This window comes from Chiloscyllium plagiosum, unplaced genomic scaffold (assembly GCF_037043375.1).
Source record: "Chiloscyllium plagiosum isolate Xiang-an unplaced genomic scaffold, Cpla_swu_hap1 HiC_scaffold_11, whole genome shotgun sequence".
Taxonomy (NCBI): domain Eukaryota; kingdom Metazoa; phylum Chordata; class Chondrichthyes; order Orectolobiformes; family Hemiscylliidae; genus Chiloscyllium; species Chiloscyllium plagiosum.
Window position 1 is genome coordinate 52,803,145 of NW_028270149.1, and position 20,975 is coordinate 52,824,119.

Sequence of the window (20,975 nt, forward strand, 5' to 3'; positions counted from 1 at the left end):
AGATACAAAAGCATAAATACACGTACCAAAACGTTCGAGAACGACTTCTTCTCCACTGTTAGACTTCTGAATGGACCTCTCATATTTCAAATCTAAATACTGATGTTGCTTCTTGTGCACCTTCTTTGCAGCTGTAACTTTGTATTCCTTGCTCGATTTAATCACCCTATGGTGTGATCTACCTGTACTGCATGCATAATATAAATCAAATCAAATCAAATTCTCTCATTTGAGTGCTTTCCATGAGCTGGGGGACAAAGCTGTGCTCTGGTAGTCATAACGTAGAAATTCTAAGCATGTCCTGGCCTGGTGGGGCTGGTTTTGTGATCTTGGCGTTGATGCTGGTACTATTAGCTGCTTCAAAGATGCTGATGTTAGTAAGTCTGACTTCCTAGCTGATGCAGAGAATCTGTCTCAAACAGCGTTGATGCTACTTCTTAATGTTATTGGGAAGTTATTAACATTTGTCTAAACATAGTCCAAGTTTCTGAACCGTATAGAAGAATCAGAAGGATCTTGGTATCAGCACAATGTCACAATCAAAGACTCTTATCCTTAAGCACGCAATGCTGAGCTTTTTATTCTAAACTATTCATTCACCTTCATCTGCTTTTGGTTGTGTTTGATTAATGCTGGGGAGTGTATGAGCTGGTAGTCTATCTGACAGTCATCTGCAGTATTCATCATTTTGGGTAATGAGGACATCCTTTTTAATTCATTCATGGGATGAGGGCACCGCTGGCTGGACCAACATTTATTGCCCTTCTTTGATTGCCCAGCAGGCAGTTAAGAGTCAATCACATTGACGCGGAGCACATGCAGGCCAGGTACAGATGGCAGTTTCCTTCCCTAAGGGACATTTGTAAACTAAATGGCTTTTTCCCCTACAATCGATTCATGCTCATCATTTCGACTCTTAATTCCAGATTTTTAAAATTTGAACTTAAATTTCGCCATCCACCCAAAACATTACCTGGGTCTGGGGACTAACAGACCAGTGATAATACCAGTAGGCTATGACCTCCCTTTTCGGTCTCAGATGATCAAACTATGATGTAGTCCATCATGTGGGAGAATGTGAGGACTGCAGATGCTGGAAATCAGAGTCGAGTGTGTGGTGCTGGAAAAGCACAGTAGGTCAGGCACTATCCGAGGAGCAGGAGAATCGACCTTTCGGGCATAAGCCCTACATCAGGAATTAAGTCCTCAAGGACAATTCCTAATGAAGAGGTTATACCCAAAACATCAATTCTCCTTTTCCAGCACCACGCTCTCGACATAGTTCATCATGTGTCAGTGCTTTGATCATGGTTGCTTCCATGTCTTTTTGGTGGAACAGTGTGTTGGTGATGACCAGCTGATGTTCAGCACATTTGGCTAATTGAATCCCATTGGGTTTGGAATTCCCAATCCGTTCCTTTCTGGTGGTTCCTTTCCAACCTTGGTGTTGAAGTCCTCAAGGGTGATAATTTTATTTTCTTTAGGAATGTTGGCGAGTATGGTATCCGGAGTGGAATAGAAGTCTTCTTTGGACTGGTCTGTGTCACCAAAGATTGAAGACATCCATGATGTTGTCTGCTAGTTATTGGCAATTTGTAGTCGTAGAATCATGAGGTGATTGTTGAATCCAACTCGGAGAGTTGCTTGATGAGTTCTTGATCATGAATCTGATTCCATGCACCCTGGTTGATCATCATCACCAGCTTTTTCCCTCAGCTGCCCCTAATTTGCTCTTCGAGTCTCCTGCAAGGCTGTGATATCAAAGTTGAAGTACCTGAGTTCACAGTCAACAAGGGCAGTTCTTCCTTCTGGATGATTGTTTTGCCTGTTATCCCTGAGGGTTTGCATATCCCAGATTCCAAGATTGAGTTTGACTTTGGTTTTCAGATTGTAGGCAGATGAGCCTGCTAGATGCAGTTTTCCAGTCAGGATGATGATGGAACAAGCTGTTTTTAAGGGCACTTTTTCTGGCCACTTCCCCAATGCGGGGTGAGTAGAAAAGATCCCGAAAAGTCTGCTCGGTCATGAAGAAAACTGCTGAAAATTTCTCCTGTTCAAATTTCAAGACTGAAAAAACTGAGTGAACTCCGCTGCCTATGTTTCGCTCCAAAGCTCAGGACTTCCAGACCTCATCATCCTGTTCCTGTTTCCTCTCTCCGATCACTGCAGGCATTCTGTTGTGTGTGTCTGGTGAGAGTTGAATTCTTTTTGTGTGGAACATCTTTTTAAAATATGAGAATGCAGACACATAGTCCTTAACAGAGAAGGTAGTTCAAGTAACAAGGAAACCTCAATGACTAGGCATCTTCCCACTGCTGCAGTATTTATCTGGTATTGCAGCCATTGATATCAGACGAATGTCTTCTGTCTGGAATGCCACTGGGGGGTTGTTTTGGATTGTGCTTTGCCTGGTTCCTCCCCTCCAACCTTGCCATCATCGGTCACCCTGCCAGGAGTTGAGAACTCCTGATGGCTTCGCTCTTGGGATCGATGGAACACTTTCCCTAATAGCAAACACAGTACAATGTTTTGTCATTTTTTTTCAATATGGGAGTATCACATGTTGGAAACTTTCAAACAGTTTTAAGACATTATCTTTTAAAGAACAACAAGAAAACCAAGGAAATAAATATACATTTGCTTCTGGGAATAAACAGAGTCTTTTCACAGAAAAGAAATATACAGTCAAGGCATGATCATTTCATCCAAATCACTTCCATAGGAGTTGGGTGTCATTTAAGTTCTATCCGAGTGGTTGCATCCAGTACTGCACTGTTCTGTCGTGGTGAAGATGACGTTCCTCCTGCTCAACATCCTGATCTTTGTCCTCGGATGATTGTTGCTGCTCTCCTAGTTCTTCATTGTTCATCACATAAGCTCTTTGTCTGCTCCAGTTGTACAAAACCCAACATGCAAAGATTAATTGGCATACCTTTGTCGGTACTGTGCTGCAATTCCCGCTCCCACCCGACCTCATCTTCAGGTGTTCTAGCATCTACCCCATGGTGATCGTGATCAAAGAATGGGCTCTATTGTTTCTAATCTCACCCTCAGTTCGGGGAGCCGTAACAGAGCCAGCAGCCATGGTTGCAGAGGGTATATTTTGACACCAGTAACCATCCCGTAAGGCTTCCGGTCATTGAAATGAAGCAGGAACATGTGAGTTCTTAAGGGTGTTGGTGTCGTGGTAGTTTCTAAGGTACCAAATTCCAAGATATGGTACCAATGATCACAGATAACTTATATTGATGTAATGGTAAACTAGTTGTTGGAGTGCCTTTTACTGTCACAAGAGATCACTATTGCAAATGCAACAATATAGTAATTGCTAGCTTAAATCATTTGAGCAACATTAAATGATCAAATGATGAAGAGTAGTCACTGTGATGACGTAAGCAAATGCTGCACTACATGTAGGTACAGCAATGCAATAAATGAGAGAAAATATTGAATAGTATTGGTTAAGAGTTCCAATATGACTAAGCCAGTATGCTTGAATAAACACATTGACGTGCATTAAACAATTTTGACAGCAAGCTAAAAAGCAAACATTAGGTTTTGACTCCAGCCTGGAGAAATGGTACTCTTGTGGCATTTTACAGATATAGATCAAATACAACTTTAATTAATGGGCTTATAACATAAAATGTGCTGAATGGCAGCGAGTATATGATGGAAAAGCAGAAAATGGTGAAATATTTAGTGATTAGGTAACACGTGGGCAGCACGGTGGCACAGTGGTTAGCACTGCTGCCTCACAGCGCCAGAGACCCGGGTTCAATTCCCGCCTCAGGCGACTGACTGTGTGGAGTTTGCACATTCTCCCCGTGTCTGCGTGGGTTTCCTCTGGGTGCTCCGGTTTCCTCCCACAATCCAAAAATGTGCAGGTTAGGTAAATTGGCCATGCTAAATTGCCCGTAGTGTTAGGTGAAGGAGTGAATGTGGGGGAATGGGTCTGGGTGGGTTGTGCTTCAGCGGGTCGGTGTGGACTTGTTGAGCCGAAGGGCCTGTTTCCACACTGTAAGTAATCTAATCTTAAAAAAAAAACAGTGGAGAAAGGAACAGAGTTGATTTTCCAGATTGATCTTTTGTCAGAACTACAAAAGGTTAGAAATGTTGCATGGACTTGACAGATCAAATGGTCTCCTGTGTCATTGTCACTCTAAAATGACTCTATAACATGGAAAAAGAGACCAAGAAATCCCATCTGTGAGAACTTGTTCCAAGAGATTCCCGAAAGAAAAGTAGCAGTGTGTTAAATATTAATTCAAAAGAAAAATACTGCCATTGCCACAGCACACCAATGCCACAAGTATAGTACGCAATTGCTGGTATGCAATAATGTCGCTTATATGCAAGGCAGTTTGATGAAGCTGAGTTTGCATGTATTCCCCTTGCAAAATAGAGTAATTTAGTATTGCAGACCATGCATTAAAGCTCAAATTTAATTTCAACTACATGAAAAAAAACTGACTGCTCTGTTTGTCCAAATAAATCGTTGGGAAAAACTGACCACAGTTAGAGTTTCATAAGTACTGTTCCATGTATGCCTGTTTGTAAGTTACCTTCCCTGATCCAGTAATACAAGATGAACATTGCTTTGCTAACCCAATACTATTGGAACTGGATTAACAACTGTATGGTAATGTTAAGTCACAGGGCTAAAGAGTTAAGGAATTCACGTGCTTTGTGTGTAAGCAAATGTTCTTTGCTTTTGTTGCAAAGATCTCAATCCTCACTTTTCCACGTGAATTTTAATTGAAATTTATTAGTTTCCAATGTGATCTGGTCTTGAAATACATCATGTTTTGTAGTCTGGAATTTCTATCACTAGATTCCTGGCATTTACTTCCAAATTAATTATATCTTACACAGTCTTCTTGTGGAGTTTATTGTCCATGGTCCAACAGATTTCTTATCAATGGAAGTTTGAAAAAAATAGTTTTGCATGGTGAAGCAACCTGCCCCATGACTAGCTAATTGGACAGAAAATGATGAAAGAATTAAAGCCATCTTCAGAGAACTGGTACAGAGAAGATTGGCTTTAAGTAAACAATAGTCTGGAATAAAGTACTCTGGTCATTTTCTTCAACTATAGATACATTCCTGAACTTTATGCTAAGTGAAGATGATGTTTTAAAAAAAATGAAATTACTTAGAGTTGTGAAATAAGTTCAAAGGTAAGGATTTTAAGGTGAACAGTACAAATAGGCTTAAGAAACCCAATGAGAAAGAATTGAGAGGTATAGCAGGAAAGTGGGTAGGTCAACCTTGTTAAAGCTGTTGTTAATTTTCCACAAATTAGAAATGTTCTTACAATTTTGTTCATTGGACGTGCAAAGAAACATGGCATGAATTTTACCTTAATGTTGTTACCTAGTTTCCTACATGTTATTCCAAAATTGTCAAGCTCAAATTTCACAAAAGGAAATAATATATTGGACATTTTCTTTTTAATTAACCAATGTTCCTACACCATAAATGATAGGTTCCAGTATACTATGCAAAGTTTGCTAATTCAACTAATGTAACCTGAGTGATATAACTTAGAGCAGCATCCAAGGGTTGCAAGGGAAATAAACCAAACTATATTCCCTTTCTTCTGTACTGTTCAACAGCTCTACTGGAAAATTCATTGTGGACATTAAATAAGCAAAGGATAAATTTTAGCTGAAATACGTTTCACCATTTCTAGCATTAAACAATAAATATTTGCATTGATCGGACACGCTTTAGGACCTCAGGACATCCCAAAATGCATAGCACTCATCAGATGTTTCTGAAGTGTACTCACGACATTACAATAAATATGGAGATTAAAACTGATCATAAGATAATTAAGTGGTTTTATTGTTTGAGGAATAAATGTTCCCTCGAAAAGCAGGAGAACTCCGTTACTCTTGTTTGCATTGTGCTATTTGATCTTTTACAGCTACTAAGACGCCATTGATTTAGCATCTCATCCAAAAAAAGTGCTTTCAATATTGCACCAATTTCTCAGGCAATGTCAACCCAGATTACACATATTTAAGTCTCCACCGTAGGGCTTGAATTCCAGACTTTCAAATTGTAAGATCACACACAAAAGAATGGCCATTTTGGCCAGGGAATAAAAACTAACTAACACATGTCAGTGTTGGTAACATGTGGAGCTGGAAAAAGCACAGCAGGTCAAGCAGTATTAGAGGAGCCGGGAAGTCAATATTTCAGGTCGGAACCTTCCATCAGTCCTGATGAAAGATCCCAACCTCAAACTTCGACTGTCCTGCTCTTCTAATGCTGCCTGACCTTGTGTGCCTTTTTCAAGTCCACACTTTATCAACTCTGACTTTCCAGCATCTGCAGTCTTTACTATCTCCGAGTAGCACATGTCAGTATCTCAGCAAAGTAACTGAGCACATTAAGGAGATAAATTGTATGTGGATTTTTAATTAATTGGTGTGATTTGAATCTACATCTGTCTTCCAAAGTGACAAGCAATGGTCAGAATTTGTCCTGTCGTCTTATCAAATGGATTTTTTCTGATACGTTTATAACATCCTGCATATTTGATCTCTCATGTAGGATGTAGTTATCTACTGTTTGGAGAACACCATTTGTGATGTCAATCACCGGGATAATGCTGGGTATACAGCATTGCACGAAGCTTGTGCACGTGGCTGGCTTGATATTGTCACACGGCTCCTGGGGCATGGAGGAGATGTCAACTGCAGTGCACAGGATGGTACCAGGTAAGGTTGCTATAAGTGATTTTAGTATTACGAATGTTGTACGTTCTGCAGTGATAACATTAGCATTGGAGAAGGAAGGTCATTCCCAGAATTCACTAAAAGCAATTACAGTACAGATATAGCACATTTAGAAATGGAACAATCCTCACAATGGTCCTCCCTGTAAGTCTGTCTGTGTATTTTGGATCTGCATTAGATGAAATCCTTAAATATATTGATGTTGATCATTCCATTAAATAATCCTCATGTCAAGAGAGTGCCTGTACTGCTTAACATCTAATCATATAAATGTGTGACACAACGTGCAGCAAATGTGTTCCTTTATGCTATAATGAACAAATGCTGTCATTCACATGAACTGAAAACGTTAAAATAAAATAGGGCCACTTACACCTTTTCTCAGCAGTATTTATCCACACATGTTTTTCTGCTCCCTCTTCATTCTGGATACCAAGGATTGGCAACCTTGGCTGCTGATTTAAACTTTATGTTCCAATCTCTGTATGATTCATTTTAATAAGACTATCTTGATGCAATGTAAGAGGATTTTTAACCTATCAAGACAGTTTGGTATCTGTGCATATAGCAGGTTTAGTCAGCTGAACTGCTGGTATTTGAAGAAGCCAACAGGCACCCTCTAACTTCCATTTTTAACCTTTGCATGTTCTTCAAAATGTGGCACATTCACAGTGGCACAGGTAGATCTGCCATTTATATATGTTAAGTGCTCACCATGTGAAATTTGAGTCCCAGACTCTGACTTTGACTCTGGGTCTCCTGGACTTTCTGACACTCACCAAGTAAAACAAAGGAAAACCACTGTGGGAATACCAGAACTATTCAATTAATAGACAGCAAAAGCTTTTGACTCTGAAGTCTGACAATTGTTTCCTTGCCGAAATGAAAGGATTTTGCTCACAAGGCATTTTCTGATTGTGTGTGCCTTCACTACTTTGGAGGTGATACCCAATATTTTTAAAGGTTATTGCTGGAACCATGAGGTTTCTTGCCTTTGATTTCCACTTCCCAGCTGTCATTCATTACAGCAGTATGGGAGCAGTTTACACAACTTAACCGTGGACCAACAATGAGGATTGAGAAGAGCAGCAATAACACCAATAGTTGCAAGAGCAGTATTTGCAAGAACAACAGCAACCGCCTTCTCAATCATCTGCAGTTCCTCAGGAAAGAGGAACCAACCACAGAGTTCCACATTGCAGGCAAAATTAGCTTCCTCGACATTGCTGAGTACAAATGCTCAGCCTTGCTCTCACTTTCCCAGCAGGTATTGTTGACCTGTTTGAGTTTATTTCCTGGTTGAAGATGCTTTCTATTCAAAAATGAAGAAGTCTTTATGTGGTAGGTAATCTTATTGTGTTACGATGTATCATATATTTGCAATAAGCCCTTGTTGGCTCACTATGTTCTGTAGTATTGTCCTGTTGCTGATTTCTTTTTCTAATTATTAAATATTTTGAGCTACAGTTGACATTACAACTTGATTTTAAATACAACTTACCGTTTTTATGTTTTAGACCTATTCATGATGCTGTCGTGAATGATAACCTGGATGTTGTCCATGTTCTTCTGTCGTATGGTGCAGATCCCACCCTTGCTACCTATTCAGGTCAGACGGTTCTGAAGATGGCTCATAGTGAGCCAATGAAACAGTTTCTTTTAGGTATGTAGCCTATGCTACTCACTTAATATCCAAATTTGTAATGTTTCAATTTATTCAGACATAAAATATATTTTGACGTTTTCAATGTGCTCATGATACGTGTGACAGTCAGCAAAACAATTTTTTTATTGTAATATGTCAGAATGAAGTATTTTTGAAACATTAAGTTAAATAACAATTACACAGAGCTAATTTATATGGTATCCCCTCCCTCAAGCATTTGAGCTCAAATGAGGACACACATACTAATGCTTCAATTAAATATTGACAGAGTACTGCATTATCTGAGGTGCTGTCTTTCAGATTAGACGATAAACTGAAGCCCCATCTAGCTATTCATCTGGATGTAAAGTAGCACATAACAGAATTCAAAGATTAGGGAGCTTCTTCTTCTTGCAACATTTGCTCCTCCTTTTTTTGTGAAAACATGCTGTGCACAAATCAGCTGCTGCAGTTGCTAATGTAACAGTGATTGTAGTTTGAAAGTACCTGATTGAAGCACTTGTTTTGAGAGTGTGAAAGGGGAAATGAAAGAGCAAATGGCTTTTTTGGGTCTGGAGTGATTTTTATATAAACTACAATATTAAGTATATAAACTTAGATCAAAGAAAATTCCATTAACATAGCTGTGGCACTTTTTCAATTGGTTAACGCCAAAAGATGTAGGAGCAGAAGTAGACCATTCAGTCTATCAGGACTGCTTCAGAATTCAGTGAAATCTCAGCTGATGTAATAATCCCCAACTCCACTTTCCTGCTTATTCCCGTAAATGCTTGTTTTCTTTAGTGATTAAGGGTCTATCTCAGCCTTGAATGTACTTAATGACTCAGCCTCAACAATCCTTTGCAGTAAGTAATTCCACAGATACACTGAGCAAAGAAATTCCCCCTCATTTCTGTTTTAACTGTGAACCCTTTATTCTGAAATTATACCCCCTGGACCTAGACACTCTCGCCAGGGGAAACGACCTTTCTTCATCTACCTTTCAAGTTCCCTATGGTTCTTGTATATTTCAATAAGATTGTTATCATTCTTCTAAATTCCAGTGAATGCAGGCTCAAGCTACGCAACCTCTCCTTGCTTAGGGAACCTTCTGTAGACTGTCTGCAATGCCAGTATATCCTTCGTTAGGTATAAGGCCAAAACTATTCGGTGTTCGAGCTGTGTGGTCTGACTAGTGCATTGTAAAATTTTAGCAAAGAGTCCCTACTTTTACTCCATTCTCTTTGAAAAAGGGACCAATATTCCATATATTTTCTCTATTACCCACTGAACTTGGATGCTAAGTACTTGTGATTCATGCATGAAGAGTCCCAAATCCCTCTGTTCTGTAGCTTTCTGCAGACTTACTCTATTTAAATCCTATTCAGTTCCACTATTCATCTGGCCAAAATGCATAACCTCACATTTTCATTTACCAAGTTTTTACCAACTTGTTTAATCTGTTTGTATCCCTTTAGAGGCTCTTAGAGTCATCCATACCACTTGCCTTCCCACTTATTTTTGTGTCATCTGCAAACTTGGCCATAAAACATTCGCTTTCTTCAAGTCATTTATATATATATTGTAAATAATTGTCACTTCACATTTATCCCTTTTGCTGATCTACTCGTTACAGGTTGCCATTCTAAAATTGTCCCCCTTATTCCAATTTTCTGTCAAAGAGTCATACAGCATGGAAACCAACCCTTCAGTCCAACCAATCAATGGCAAAAGTTCCTAAATTAAACTAGTCCGGCCTGTCTGTGCTTGGCCATTTTCTCTCCAAACTTTTCCTATTCGTGAACTTATCTAAATTTCTTTTAAACATTGTAACTGTACCTGCATCCACCATTTTTGCTAGCAGTTCATGCCACAAACAAACCACTGTCTCTTTGGGAAAACAAAAGTCAAAACAACAGCACTTTTAAAAGGGAGAAAGACAGACAAAGGCAGCAAGCACATGGTCTGTAAGGGAGAGAGATAAAGAAATCCACACTGCTAACTGACACAGCAGTGAATCTGCGCACTTACGGCTGTTTGATTTCATGTATTGCTGGACATCACAGTGTCTAGGAAAATTTAAGAAACGGCTAAATTCACGACTGATCTTGGAGGAGCCTGTTTGGGAGAGTTCACAGCACAGAAACAGATAAGTAAATAGCCTTTTAAGTATAGCCTTGCTGTAAATCTATATTAGTGAATAGAGTGGGTTCTTCCTTGATTATATGTTTTTATTGGGATCTGTCTCTTGATTAAATTTTAAATATAAGCCATAAGCATTAAGTTAGCCTAGAGCAGTGTATTGTAGAGCAATACGATGGTGCTAATTTCTGAGTCTATAGAATGGAAGGAGCAAAATGGCATTGAGTAGAATTATATGCTCTTCTTGTCAGATGTAGGAGGTTTGGGAGGGTTTAAGGGTTTCTGAGGATTATATTTGCAATAAATGTCATTGGTTGTGATTCCTGTCAGATTGAATGGATTTGTTGGAGTGACAGTCAGAGGCAATAAGGAATTTACAAGACCTAGGGGGTGTGATGGATGGCAGTTATATGAAGTGATAAAAGCCGCACATGCAGTCAGGTAGATGGGTTAACTCCAAGGAAGGTAGGAGAAGTGGGCGGATAGTACAGGAGTTTTCTGTGGCTATCTCCATCTCAAGTATGCTGTTTTGGAAAATGTAGGGAGTGATGGACTTTCAGGGGAATGTAGCATGAACAGCCAAGTTTCTAATATCAAGGTTGGCTCTAATGTAATTAGAGGTACGTCGGGTTCCAAGAGATCAATTGTGTGAGGGGACTGTCTCTAGTCAGGGATACAGACAGGTGTTTCTGCAGCCAGCAGTGAAAATCAGAATGGTGTGTTGCCTCCCTGGTGCCAGGATCAAGGATGCCTCCGAGAGGGTGCAAAATGTTCTCAAAGGGGAGAGGAACCAGCAGGACATCATTGTATACATTGGTACCAACGACATAGAAAAGGAAAAGGATGAGATTCTGAAGGAAGAATGTAGAGAGTTAGGCAGGAATTTATAAAGGAGGTCCTCGAGGGTAGTAATTTCTGGATTACTCCAGGTGCTACGAGGTAGTGAGGATAGGTATAGAAGGATAGAGCAGATGATGCATGGCTGAGGAGCTAGTGCATGGGAGAAGGATTCACATTTTTGGATCATTAGAAGCTGTTTAGAGGTAGAAGTTACCTGTACATGAACGATGGATTGCACCTGAATTGGAAAGGGACTAATATACTGGTGGGGAGATTTGTGAGAGCTGCTCGTGAGGATTTAAACTAGTAAGGTGGGGTGTTGGGGAGGGGGAGCCAGGGAGATAGTGAGGAAAGAGATCAATCTGAGACTGATACAGTTGAAAAAAGAAGTGAGTCAAACAGTCAGGACAGGCAGGATCAAAGCAGAGAACAAGGTAGGACTGATAAATTAAACCTCATTTATTTCAATGCAAGAGGCGAAACAGGGAAGGCAGATGAACTGAGGGCATGGTTAGGAACATGGGACTGGGATATCATAGCAATTACAGAAACATAGCTCAGGGATGGACAGGACTGGCAGCTTAATATTCAAGGATACAAATGCCTTCGGAAGGACAGAAATGGAAACAAGAGAGGAGAGGGAGTGGCGTTTTTGATAAGGGATAGCATTACAGCTGTGCTGAGGGAGGATATTCCTGGGAGTACATCCGGAAGATATTTGGGTGGAAATGAGAAATAGGAAAGGGATTGAATTATAGACTCCCTAATAGCCAGGAGGAAATTGAGAAACAAATTTGTAAGGAGATCTCCGCTATCTGTAAGAATAATAGGGTGGTTATGGCAGGGAATTTTAAATTTCCAAATGTAGACTGGAATGGCCATAGTGTTAAGGGTTTAGATGGAGAGGAATTTGTTAAGAGTGTACAAGAAAATTTTCTGATTCAGTATGTGAATGTACCTACTAGAGAAGGGAAATAAGGCAGGGCAGGTGACTGAGGTAACAGTGGGAGAGCACTTTGGGGCCAGCGACCATAATTCTATTAGTTTCAAAATAGTGATGGTAAAGGATAGACCAGATGTAACAATTGAAATTCTAAATTGGAGGAAGGCTAATTTTGATGGTATTAGGCAAGAACTTTCAAAAGTTGATTGGGTGCAGATGTTTGCAGGTAAAGGGACGGCTGGAATATTGGAAGCCTTCAGAAATGAGATAATGAGAGTCCAGAGACATTAGATTAGATTAGATTACATTACATTACAGTGTAGAAACAGGCCCTTCGGCCCAACAAGTCCACACCGACCCGCCGAAGCGAAACCCACCCATACCCCTATATTTACCCCTTACCTAACACTACGGGCAATTTAGCATGGCCAATTCACCTGGCCCTGCACATCTTTTGGACTGTGGGAGGAAACCGGAGCACCTGGAGGAAACCCACGCAGACACTGGGAGAACGTGCAAACTCCACACAGTCAGTCGCCTGAGGCGGGAATTGAACCCGGGTCTCTGGCACTGTGAGGCAGCAGTGCTAACCACTGTGCCACCGTGCCGCCCACTATGTTCCTGTTAGGGTGTTAGGGTGAAAGGAAAGGCTGGTAGGGTAGGGAATACTGGATAACCAGTGCAATCAAGGGTTTGATTAAGAAAAAGAAGGAAGCATATGTCTTATATAGTCAGGATAGATCGAGTGAATCCTTAGCGTATAAAGGCAGTAGGAGTATACTTAAGAGAGAAATCAGGAGGGCAAAAAGGGGACATAAAATAACTTTGACAAATAGGATTAAGGACAAGCCAAAGGATTTTTACAAACACATTAAGGACAAAAGGGTAACTAGGGAGAGAATATGGCCCCTCAAAGATCAGCAAGGCAGCCTTTGTGTGGAGCCGAAGGAGATTGTGTAGATTCTAAATGAGTATTTTGCATCAGTGTATACTGTGGAAAAGAGCATGGAAGATATAGAATGTGGGAAAATAGATGGTGACATCTTGAAAAATATCCATATTACAGAGGAAGAAGTGTGAATGTCTTGATGCGCATAAAGTTGGATAAATCCCCAGGACGTGATCAGATATACCCTAGAACTCTGTGGGAAGCTAGGGATGTGATTGCTGGGTGCCTTGTTGAGATATTTTTTATCATCGATAGTCACAGGTGAGGTGCCAGAAGACTAGAGGTTGGCTAACGTGGTACCATTATTTAAGAAAGCTGGGTAAGGACAAGCCAGGGAACTATAGACCGGTGAGCCTGATGCTGGTGGGTAAGTTGTTGGAGGGAACCCTGAGGGACAGGATTTACACGTATTTGGAAAAGCAAGGACTGATTAGGGATCACCATGGCTTTTTACGTGGGAAATCATGTCTCACGAACTTGATTGAGTTTTTTGAAAAAGTAACAAATCTGATTGATGAGGGCAGATGGATGGATGTGATCTATATGGACTTCAGTAAGGCGTTTGACTGGGTTCCCCATGGGAGACTGGTTAGCAAGGTAAAATCACATGGAATACAGGGAGAACTAGCCATTTGGATATAGAGCTGGCTCCAAGGTAGCAGCCAGAGGGTGGGGGTGGAGGGTTGTTTTTCAGACTAAAAGCCTGTGACCAGTGGAGTGCCACAAAGATCGGTGCTAGGTCCACTACTTTTAGTCATTTATATTTGATTTGGATGTGAACATACGAGGTATAGTTAATAAGTTTGCAGATGACACCAAAATTGGAGGTGTGGTGGACAGCGAAAAAGATTACCTCAGATTACAACAGGATCTGGACCAGATGGTTCAATGGGCTGAGAAGTGGCAGATGAAGTTTAATTCCGATAAATGCAAGGTGCTGCATTTTGGGAAAGCAAATCTTAGCAGGGCTTATACACTTAATGGTAAGTCTTAGGGACTGTTGCTGAACAAAGAGACTTTGGAGTGCACGTTCTTAGCTCCTTGAAAGTGGAGTCGCAGGTAGATTGGATAGTGAGGAAGGCGTTTAGTATGTTTTCCTTTATTGGTCAGAACATTGAGTATTGGAATTGGGAGGTCATGTTGTGGTTGTGCAGGTCGTTGGTTAGGCTACTTTTGGAATATTGCGTGCAATTCTGGTTCTTCCTATCGGAAGGATGTTGTGAAACTTGTAAGGGTTCAGAAAAGATTATAAGGAAGTTGCCAGAGTTGGAGGATTTGAGCTACAGGGAGAAGCTGAATAGGCTGGAGCTGTTTTCCCTGGAGCATCGAAGGCTGACGGGTAACCTCATAGAGGTTTATAAAATCATGAAGGACATGGATAGGATAAATAGACAAAGTCTTTTCCCTGGAGTGGGGGAGTCCAGAACTAGAGGGCATAGGTTTAGGGTGAGAGAGGAATGATATAAAAGGGACCTAAGGGGCAACTTTTTCACGCAGAGGGTATTGCATGTATGGAATGAGCTGTCGGAGGAAGTGGTGCAGGCTGGTACAATTGCAACATTTAAGAGGCACCTGGATGGGTAAATGAATAGGATGGGTTTAGAGGGAAATGGGCCAAGTGCTGGCAAATGGGACTACATTAGGTTGGGATATCTGGTCGGCATGGACAAGTTGGATCAAAGGGTCTGTTTCTGTGCTGTACATCTCTATGACTCTATGTCCTTTTAAAATCTTCTTGCACCTTAAAAGTATGCCCCCTAGCTTTGAACTTGCCCACCCTCGAGAAGAGATCCTTGTCATTCACCTTATTTATGCCCCTCATGATTTTCAATGACTTTACCCCTCAACCTCCCAAACTTTCATAGAAAAAATCCCAGTCTTTGCAACCTATTTTTATACCTCAAACCCTCCGTTCCCGGCAAACTCCTGGTAAATCTTTTCTGAAACCTCTCCAGTTTAAAATATCCTTCATATAAAAGAGTGACCTATCTTCTATTAGTTCGCCAATCCTCTATCCATCCTAATATTCCACCGCTAATACCATTGGCTCTTGTCTTTTTCAGTAGTCTAATATGTGTTACCTTATCAAACACTTCTTGGAAATTCAGATATATTGCATACACTGCTCTATCTTTACCAATCCTGCTTGTTAACTTCTCGGAAAGCATTCTACTAAACTTGTCAGAATAGTGACACTGAAGGGGAAAAATACTGAACCTCTGTACCATTGGAGTAAGCCCTAAAACAACACAGGGAGAAAGTGAGGACTGCAGATGCTCTTTGACTAGAAACAACACAACATAGTCAACATATGCACTAGATCTTTCTCAATCGGTGGAAAAAATAATTCTATTAGACCTTTTAGCGCAGACTGAAATTACAAACCTGGTTTATTAAACAGCTCAGATAATTTAAGAATAGAACATTGCAGTCTTGATTTCTTAATTTTTTTTGTACTTATTCAGATGAATGGGAAAGATTTCGAGGGATATGAGCCAAATGCTGGCAAATGGGATTAGATCAGTTTAGGATATCTGGTTGGCATGGAGGAGTTGGACTGAAGGGTGTGTTTCCATGCTGTGTAGCTTTGACTCTATGACTCTATTTCAATCTTTGGAAGCACTATGGTGTGGGGATCAAAACTGGACACAGTACTCCAAATGGGGCCTAACCAGAGCTTTATAAAGTCTCAGTTGCGCAACAGTGCTTTTATATTCCAACCCTCTTGAGATAATTGAGATAAAGTAAAAGGACCTTGTATAGTTTTTTTAACTTTGCTTTGGAAAATGAACTTTTACAATCATGGTGAAATTAAGACTTTACATTCTTTAAGACCATAAGACATAAGAGCGGAAGTAAGGCCATTCGGCCCATCGAGTCCACTCCGCCGTTCAATCAAGGCTGATGGGCATTTCAACTCCACTTACCCGCATTCTCCCCGCAGCCCTTAATTCCTTGTGACATCAAGAATTTATCAATTTTTGCCTTGAAGACATTTAGCGTCCCAGCCTCCACTGCACTCTGTGGCAATGAATTCCACAGGCCCACCACTCTCTGGCTGAAGAAATGTCTCCGCATTTCTGTTCTGAATTTACCCCCTCTAATTCTAAGGCTGTGTCCACGGGTCCTAGTCTCCTCGCCTAACGGAAACAATTTCCTAGCGTCCACCCTCTCCAAGCCATGTATTATCTTGTAAGTTTCTATTAGATCTCCCCTTAATCTTCTAAACTCCAATGAATACAATCCCAGGATCCTCAGCCGTTCCTCATATGTTAGACCTACCATTCCAGGGATCATCCGTGTGAATCTCCGCTGGACACGCTCCAGTGCCAGTATGTCCTTCCTGAGGTGTGGGGATCAAAACTGGACACAGTACTCCAAATGGTGCCTAACCAGAGCTTTATAAAGTCTCAGTTGCGCAACAGTGCTTTTATATTCCAACCCTCTTGAGATAATTGACAACATTGCATTCGCTTTCTTAATCACGGACTCTACCTGCATGTTTACCTTTAGAGAATCCTCAACTAGCACTCCCAGATCCCTCTGTACTTTGGCTTTACGAATTTTCTCACCGTTTAGAAAGTAGTCCATGCTTGTATTCTTTTTTCCCAAAGTGCAAGACCTCCCATTTGCTCACATTGAATTCCATCAGCCATTTCCTGGACCACTCTTCCAAACTGTCTAGATCCTTCTGCAGCCTCCCCACTTCCTCGGTACTACCTGCCTGTCCACCTAACTTTGTATCATCGGCAAACTTCGCTAGAATGCCCCCAGTCCCTTCATCCAGATCATTAATATATAATGTGAACAGCTGCGGCCCCAACACTGAACCCTGCGGGACACCGCTTGTCACCGGCTGCCATTCCGAAAAAGAACCTTTTATCCCAACTCTCTGCCTTCTGTCAGACAACCAATCCTCAATCCATACCAGTAGCTCACCTCGAACACCATGGGCCCTCACCTTGCTCAGCAGCCTCCCGTGTGGCACTTTATTAAAGGCCTTTTGGAAGTCTAGGTAGATAACATCCACTGGGTTTCCCAGGTCTAACCTACTTGTCACCTCTTCAAAGAACTCCAACAGGTTTGTCAGGCACGACCTCCCCTTACTAAATCCATGTTGACTTGTTCTAATCCGACCCTGCTCTTCCAAGAATTTAGAAACCTCATCCTTAATGATGGATTCTAGAATTTTACAAACAACCGAGGTTAGGCTAATTGGCCTATAATTTTCCATCTTTTGCCTTGATCCTTTCTTGAACAAGGGGGTTACAACAGCGATCTTCCAATCATCCAGGACTTTCCCTGACTCCAGTGACTTTTGAAAGATCTCAACCAACGCCTCCGCTATTTCCTCAGCCACCTCCCTCAGAACTCTGGTATGTAGCCCATCGGGGCCAGGAGATTTATCAATTTTAAGACTTTTTAGCTTTTCTAGCACTTTCTCTTTTGTAATGGCAACCATACTCAACTCAGCCCCCTGACTCCCTTTAATTGTTGGGATATTACTCATGTCTTCCACTGTGAAGACTGAAGCAAAGTACTTATTAAGTTCTCCTGCTATTTCCTTATCTCCCATCACTAGGCTTCCAGCATCAGTTTGAAGTGGCCCAATGTCTACTCTTACCTGTCGTTTGTTTCTTATGTATTGAAAGAAACTTTTACTATAATTTCTAATATTACTGGCTAGCCTACCTTCATATTTGATTCTCTCCTTCCTTATTTCTCTCTTTGTTATCCTCTGTTTGTTTTTGTAGCCTTCTCAATCTTCTGATTTCCCAGTGCTCTTGGCCACTTTATAGGATCTCTCTTTTTCTTTGATAGATTTCCTGACTTCCTTTGTCAGCCATGGCTGTCTAATCCCTCCCCGGATAATCTTTCTCTTCTTGGGGATGAACCTCTGTACAGTGTCCTTAATTTTACCCACAAACTCCTGCCATTTTTGCTCTACTGTCTTCCCTGCTAGGCTCTGCTTCCAGTCTATTTTCGTCAGTTCCTCTCTCATGCCCTCATAATTACCTTTATTTAACTCTAACACCATTACATCCAATTTTGCCTTCTCTCTTTCAAACTGCAGACTGAACTCTACCATATTATGATCGCTGCTTCCTAAGTGTTCCCTTACTTTAAGATCTTTTATAAAGTCTGGTTCATTACATAGCACTAGGTCCAGAATAGCCTGCTCCCTTGTGGGCTCCATGACAAGCTGTTCCAAAAAGCCATCCTGTAAGCATTCCATGAATTCCCTTTCTTTGGATCCACTGGCAACATTATTTACCCAGTCCACTTGCATATTGAAGTCTCCCATGATCACCGTGACCTTGCCCTTCTGACATGCCTTCTCTATTTCCCGGTACATGTTGCGCCCCTGGTCCTGACCACTGTTAGGAGGTCTGTACATAACTCCCATTATGGTTTTTTTGCCTTTGTGGTTCCTCAATTCCACCCACACAGACTCCACATCATCCGACGTTATGTCATTCAGTGCCATAGATTTAATTTTGTTCTTAACTAACAAGGCAACCCCGCCCCCTCTGCCCACCTCCCTGTCTTTTCGGTAAGTTGAAAACCCTTGGATGTTTAACTGCCAGTCCTGACCCCCCTGTAACCACGTCTCTGTGATGCCTACCACATCATAATCATTCACGATGATCTGTGCCATTAGTTCTTAAATTACCTATGCTGTTTAAGAAACCAGGTTTCTAATTTCAGTCTGAGCTTAATGGTCTGTTAGATTTATTTTTGTATTTGGTAGAACTGTGTAAACTGGCCTGATCTGATATGAAGATTTAGAGAAACTCCCTATGTTTTCCCCGTATTAAGGTAGTTTCTAGTATAGAACTGCCAGTCAAACTCATCTGCAACCAAAAAGACAAAATGTTTCTCCCACCATGTTAAATTATCGAAATTGCATGGGCTGGATTTTACAGTCCCCAGCTGGCATGTTTTAAGGGGATGTCTTTACAAGAGATGCCTGCCCTTTTTCACCACTTCTGCACCCACTTCTGACCTGTCTCTAATATGATGCTGGCTGGAGAATGTGCCAGTCAGCCACTCATCCTGAGTAGCCAAATAATGGTCTCTTGAAGATCTTATTTATCTTCATTCTTCATGCAGGAGGGGAACAAGTCAAGACAGGCAACTGAGCAGCTTTTACAGACAGGAAACAGTGGCTATTTCTTTTTGAGAATGGGAACCTCAAAGGCTTGACCCACCTTTAATTCTGCCCTTCAGTCTTTCAAACCTGTGCCCATTTTCTAATCTGCCGTTGTTGGGGTCTGCTATCTCGGCCTGTCCAAAATCCAATACTTACCTTGAAGTATGGGCTCGATCGGTCCTCTTCCTTGGGGACTGTTTGTAGCCTCAGTAGTAACCACTGTTCGATCCTGGCACAACTAGAGAAATGGAGGCCAATCAGCTTGAAATACCTCTTACATGGCTTGGGGATGGGTGGTTGTTAAAAATCCAAAATAAGTAAGGTTGCTTCTTTTTGGCATTTTGTGTTTTTACATTGTATTCTGTGGCTTGCTGTAGTCATGTGGCCTCTTCTGTAAATTGCAGTCATTTTTAGATTGAGTAAGCAAAAAAAAACATGAAACAGCTCCAAGCATAATATTGTTACAAGGCAAACAGTTATCAGGTGAACAGGTTCATGACTAACTTTTTAGTTGGTGGAATATGCTGTTCTCTAAAATCCAATCCCGTGTATCTGGTTTAAGCAGGCAATATTGATGTTGATATAATTTGTGTCACTGCCCAAGCCTAAATATTACTTGGCTTCTGTCAAAGGCCAGTATGGATGGTTGGCTATCAAAGGAGTTGTAAATGTAACTGAACACGATATTGTGGAATTGTCATAGCTTACTCTTGACCTTGTGACAGCAGGAAGGTTATTGAAGATTCGAAAGATTTCTAGGATATCTCTAGAAATAATGGCTGAAGGCTATGCAGATTCGCCTCTTAGTCCCCCAGCCGTTCTCTCTTGTTTCAAAATCAGTCACTTCAGTTTTACTTGGGTTTTAGGATTTAAGCTGAAAATGTCTTGCTGGAAAAGCGCAGCAGGTCAGGCAGCATCCAAGGAACAGGAGAATCGACATTTCAGGCATAAGCCCTTCTTCAGGAATGAGGAAAGTGTGTCCAGCAGGCTAAGATAAAAGGTAGGGAGGAGGGGCGTTGGAGATGCGATAGGTGGAAGGAGGTCAAGGTGAGGGTGATAGGCCGGAGTGGGTTGGGGGCGGAGAGGTCAGGAAGAAGATTGCAGGTTAGGAAGGCGCTGCTGAGTTTGAGGGATTTGACTGAGACAAGGTGGGGGGAGGGGAAATGAGGAAATTGGAGAAGTCTGAGGTCATCCCCTGTGGTTGGAGGGTTCATAGGCGGAAGATGAGGCATTCTTCCTCCAACCGTCGTGTTGCTATGGTCTGGCGATGGAGGAGCCCAAGGACCTGCATGTCCTTGGTGGAGTGGGAGGGGGAGTTGAAGTGTTGAGCCACGGGGTGGTTGGGTTGGTTGGTCCGGGTGTCCCAGAGGTGTTCTCTGAAACGTTCCGCAAGTAGGCGGCCTGTCTCCCCAATATAGAGGAGGCCACATCAGGTGCAGCGGATGCAATAAATGATGTGTGTGGAGGTGCAGGTGAATTTGTGGCGGATATGGAAGTATCCCTTGGGGCCTTGGAGGGAAGTAAGGATTTAACGCTACACAATATCTGATGTT

At 41.5% G+C, this 20,975-nt stretch overlaps 1 protein-coding gene across 3 annotated transcripts in view; it reads left to right on the plus strand.

The window, feature by feature from the left end:
* Positions 1-20,975, plus strand: part of bcorl1 (BCL6 corepressor like 1) — a 265,520-nt gene that overhangs the window by 219,563 nt on the left and 24,982 nt on the right. For all 3 annotated transcript variants that reach the window (XM_087992055.1, XM_043704668.2, XM_043704670.2), the window contains 2 exons: positions 6,565-6,731; positions 8,267-8,412. In XM_087992055.1, coding sequence (XP_087848181.1) covers positions 6,565-6,731; positions 8,267-8,412 — 313 coding nt within the window. The remainder of the gene's footprint in view (positions 1-6,564; positions 6,732-8,266; positions 8,413-20,975) is intronic.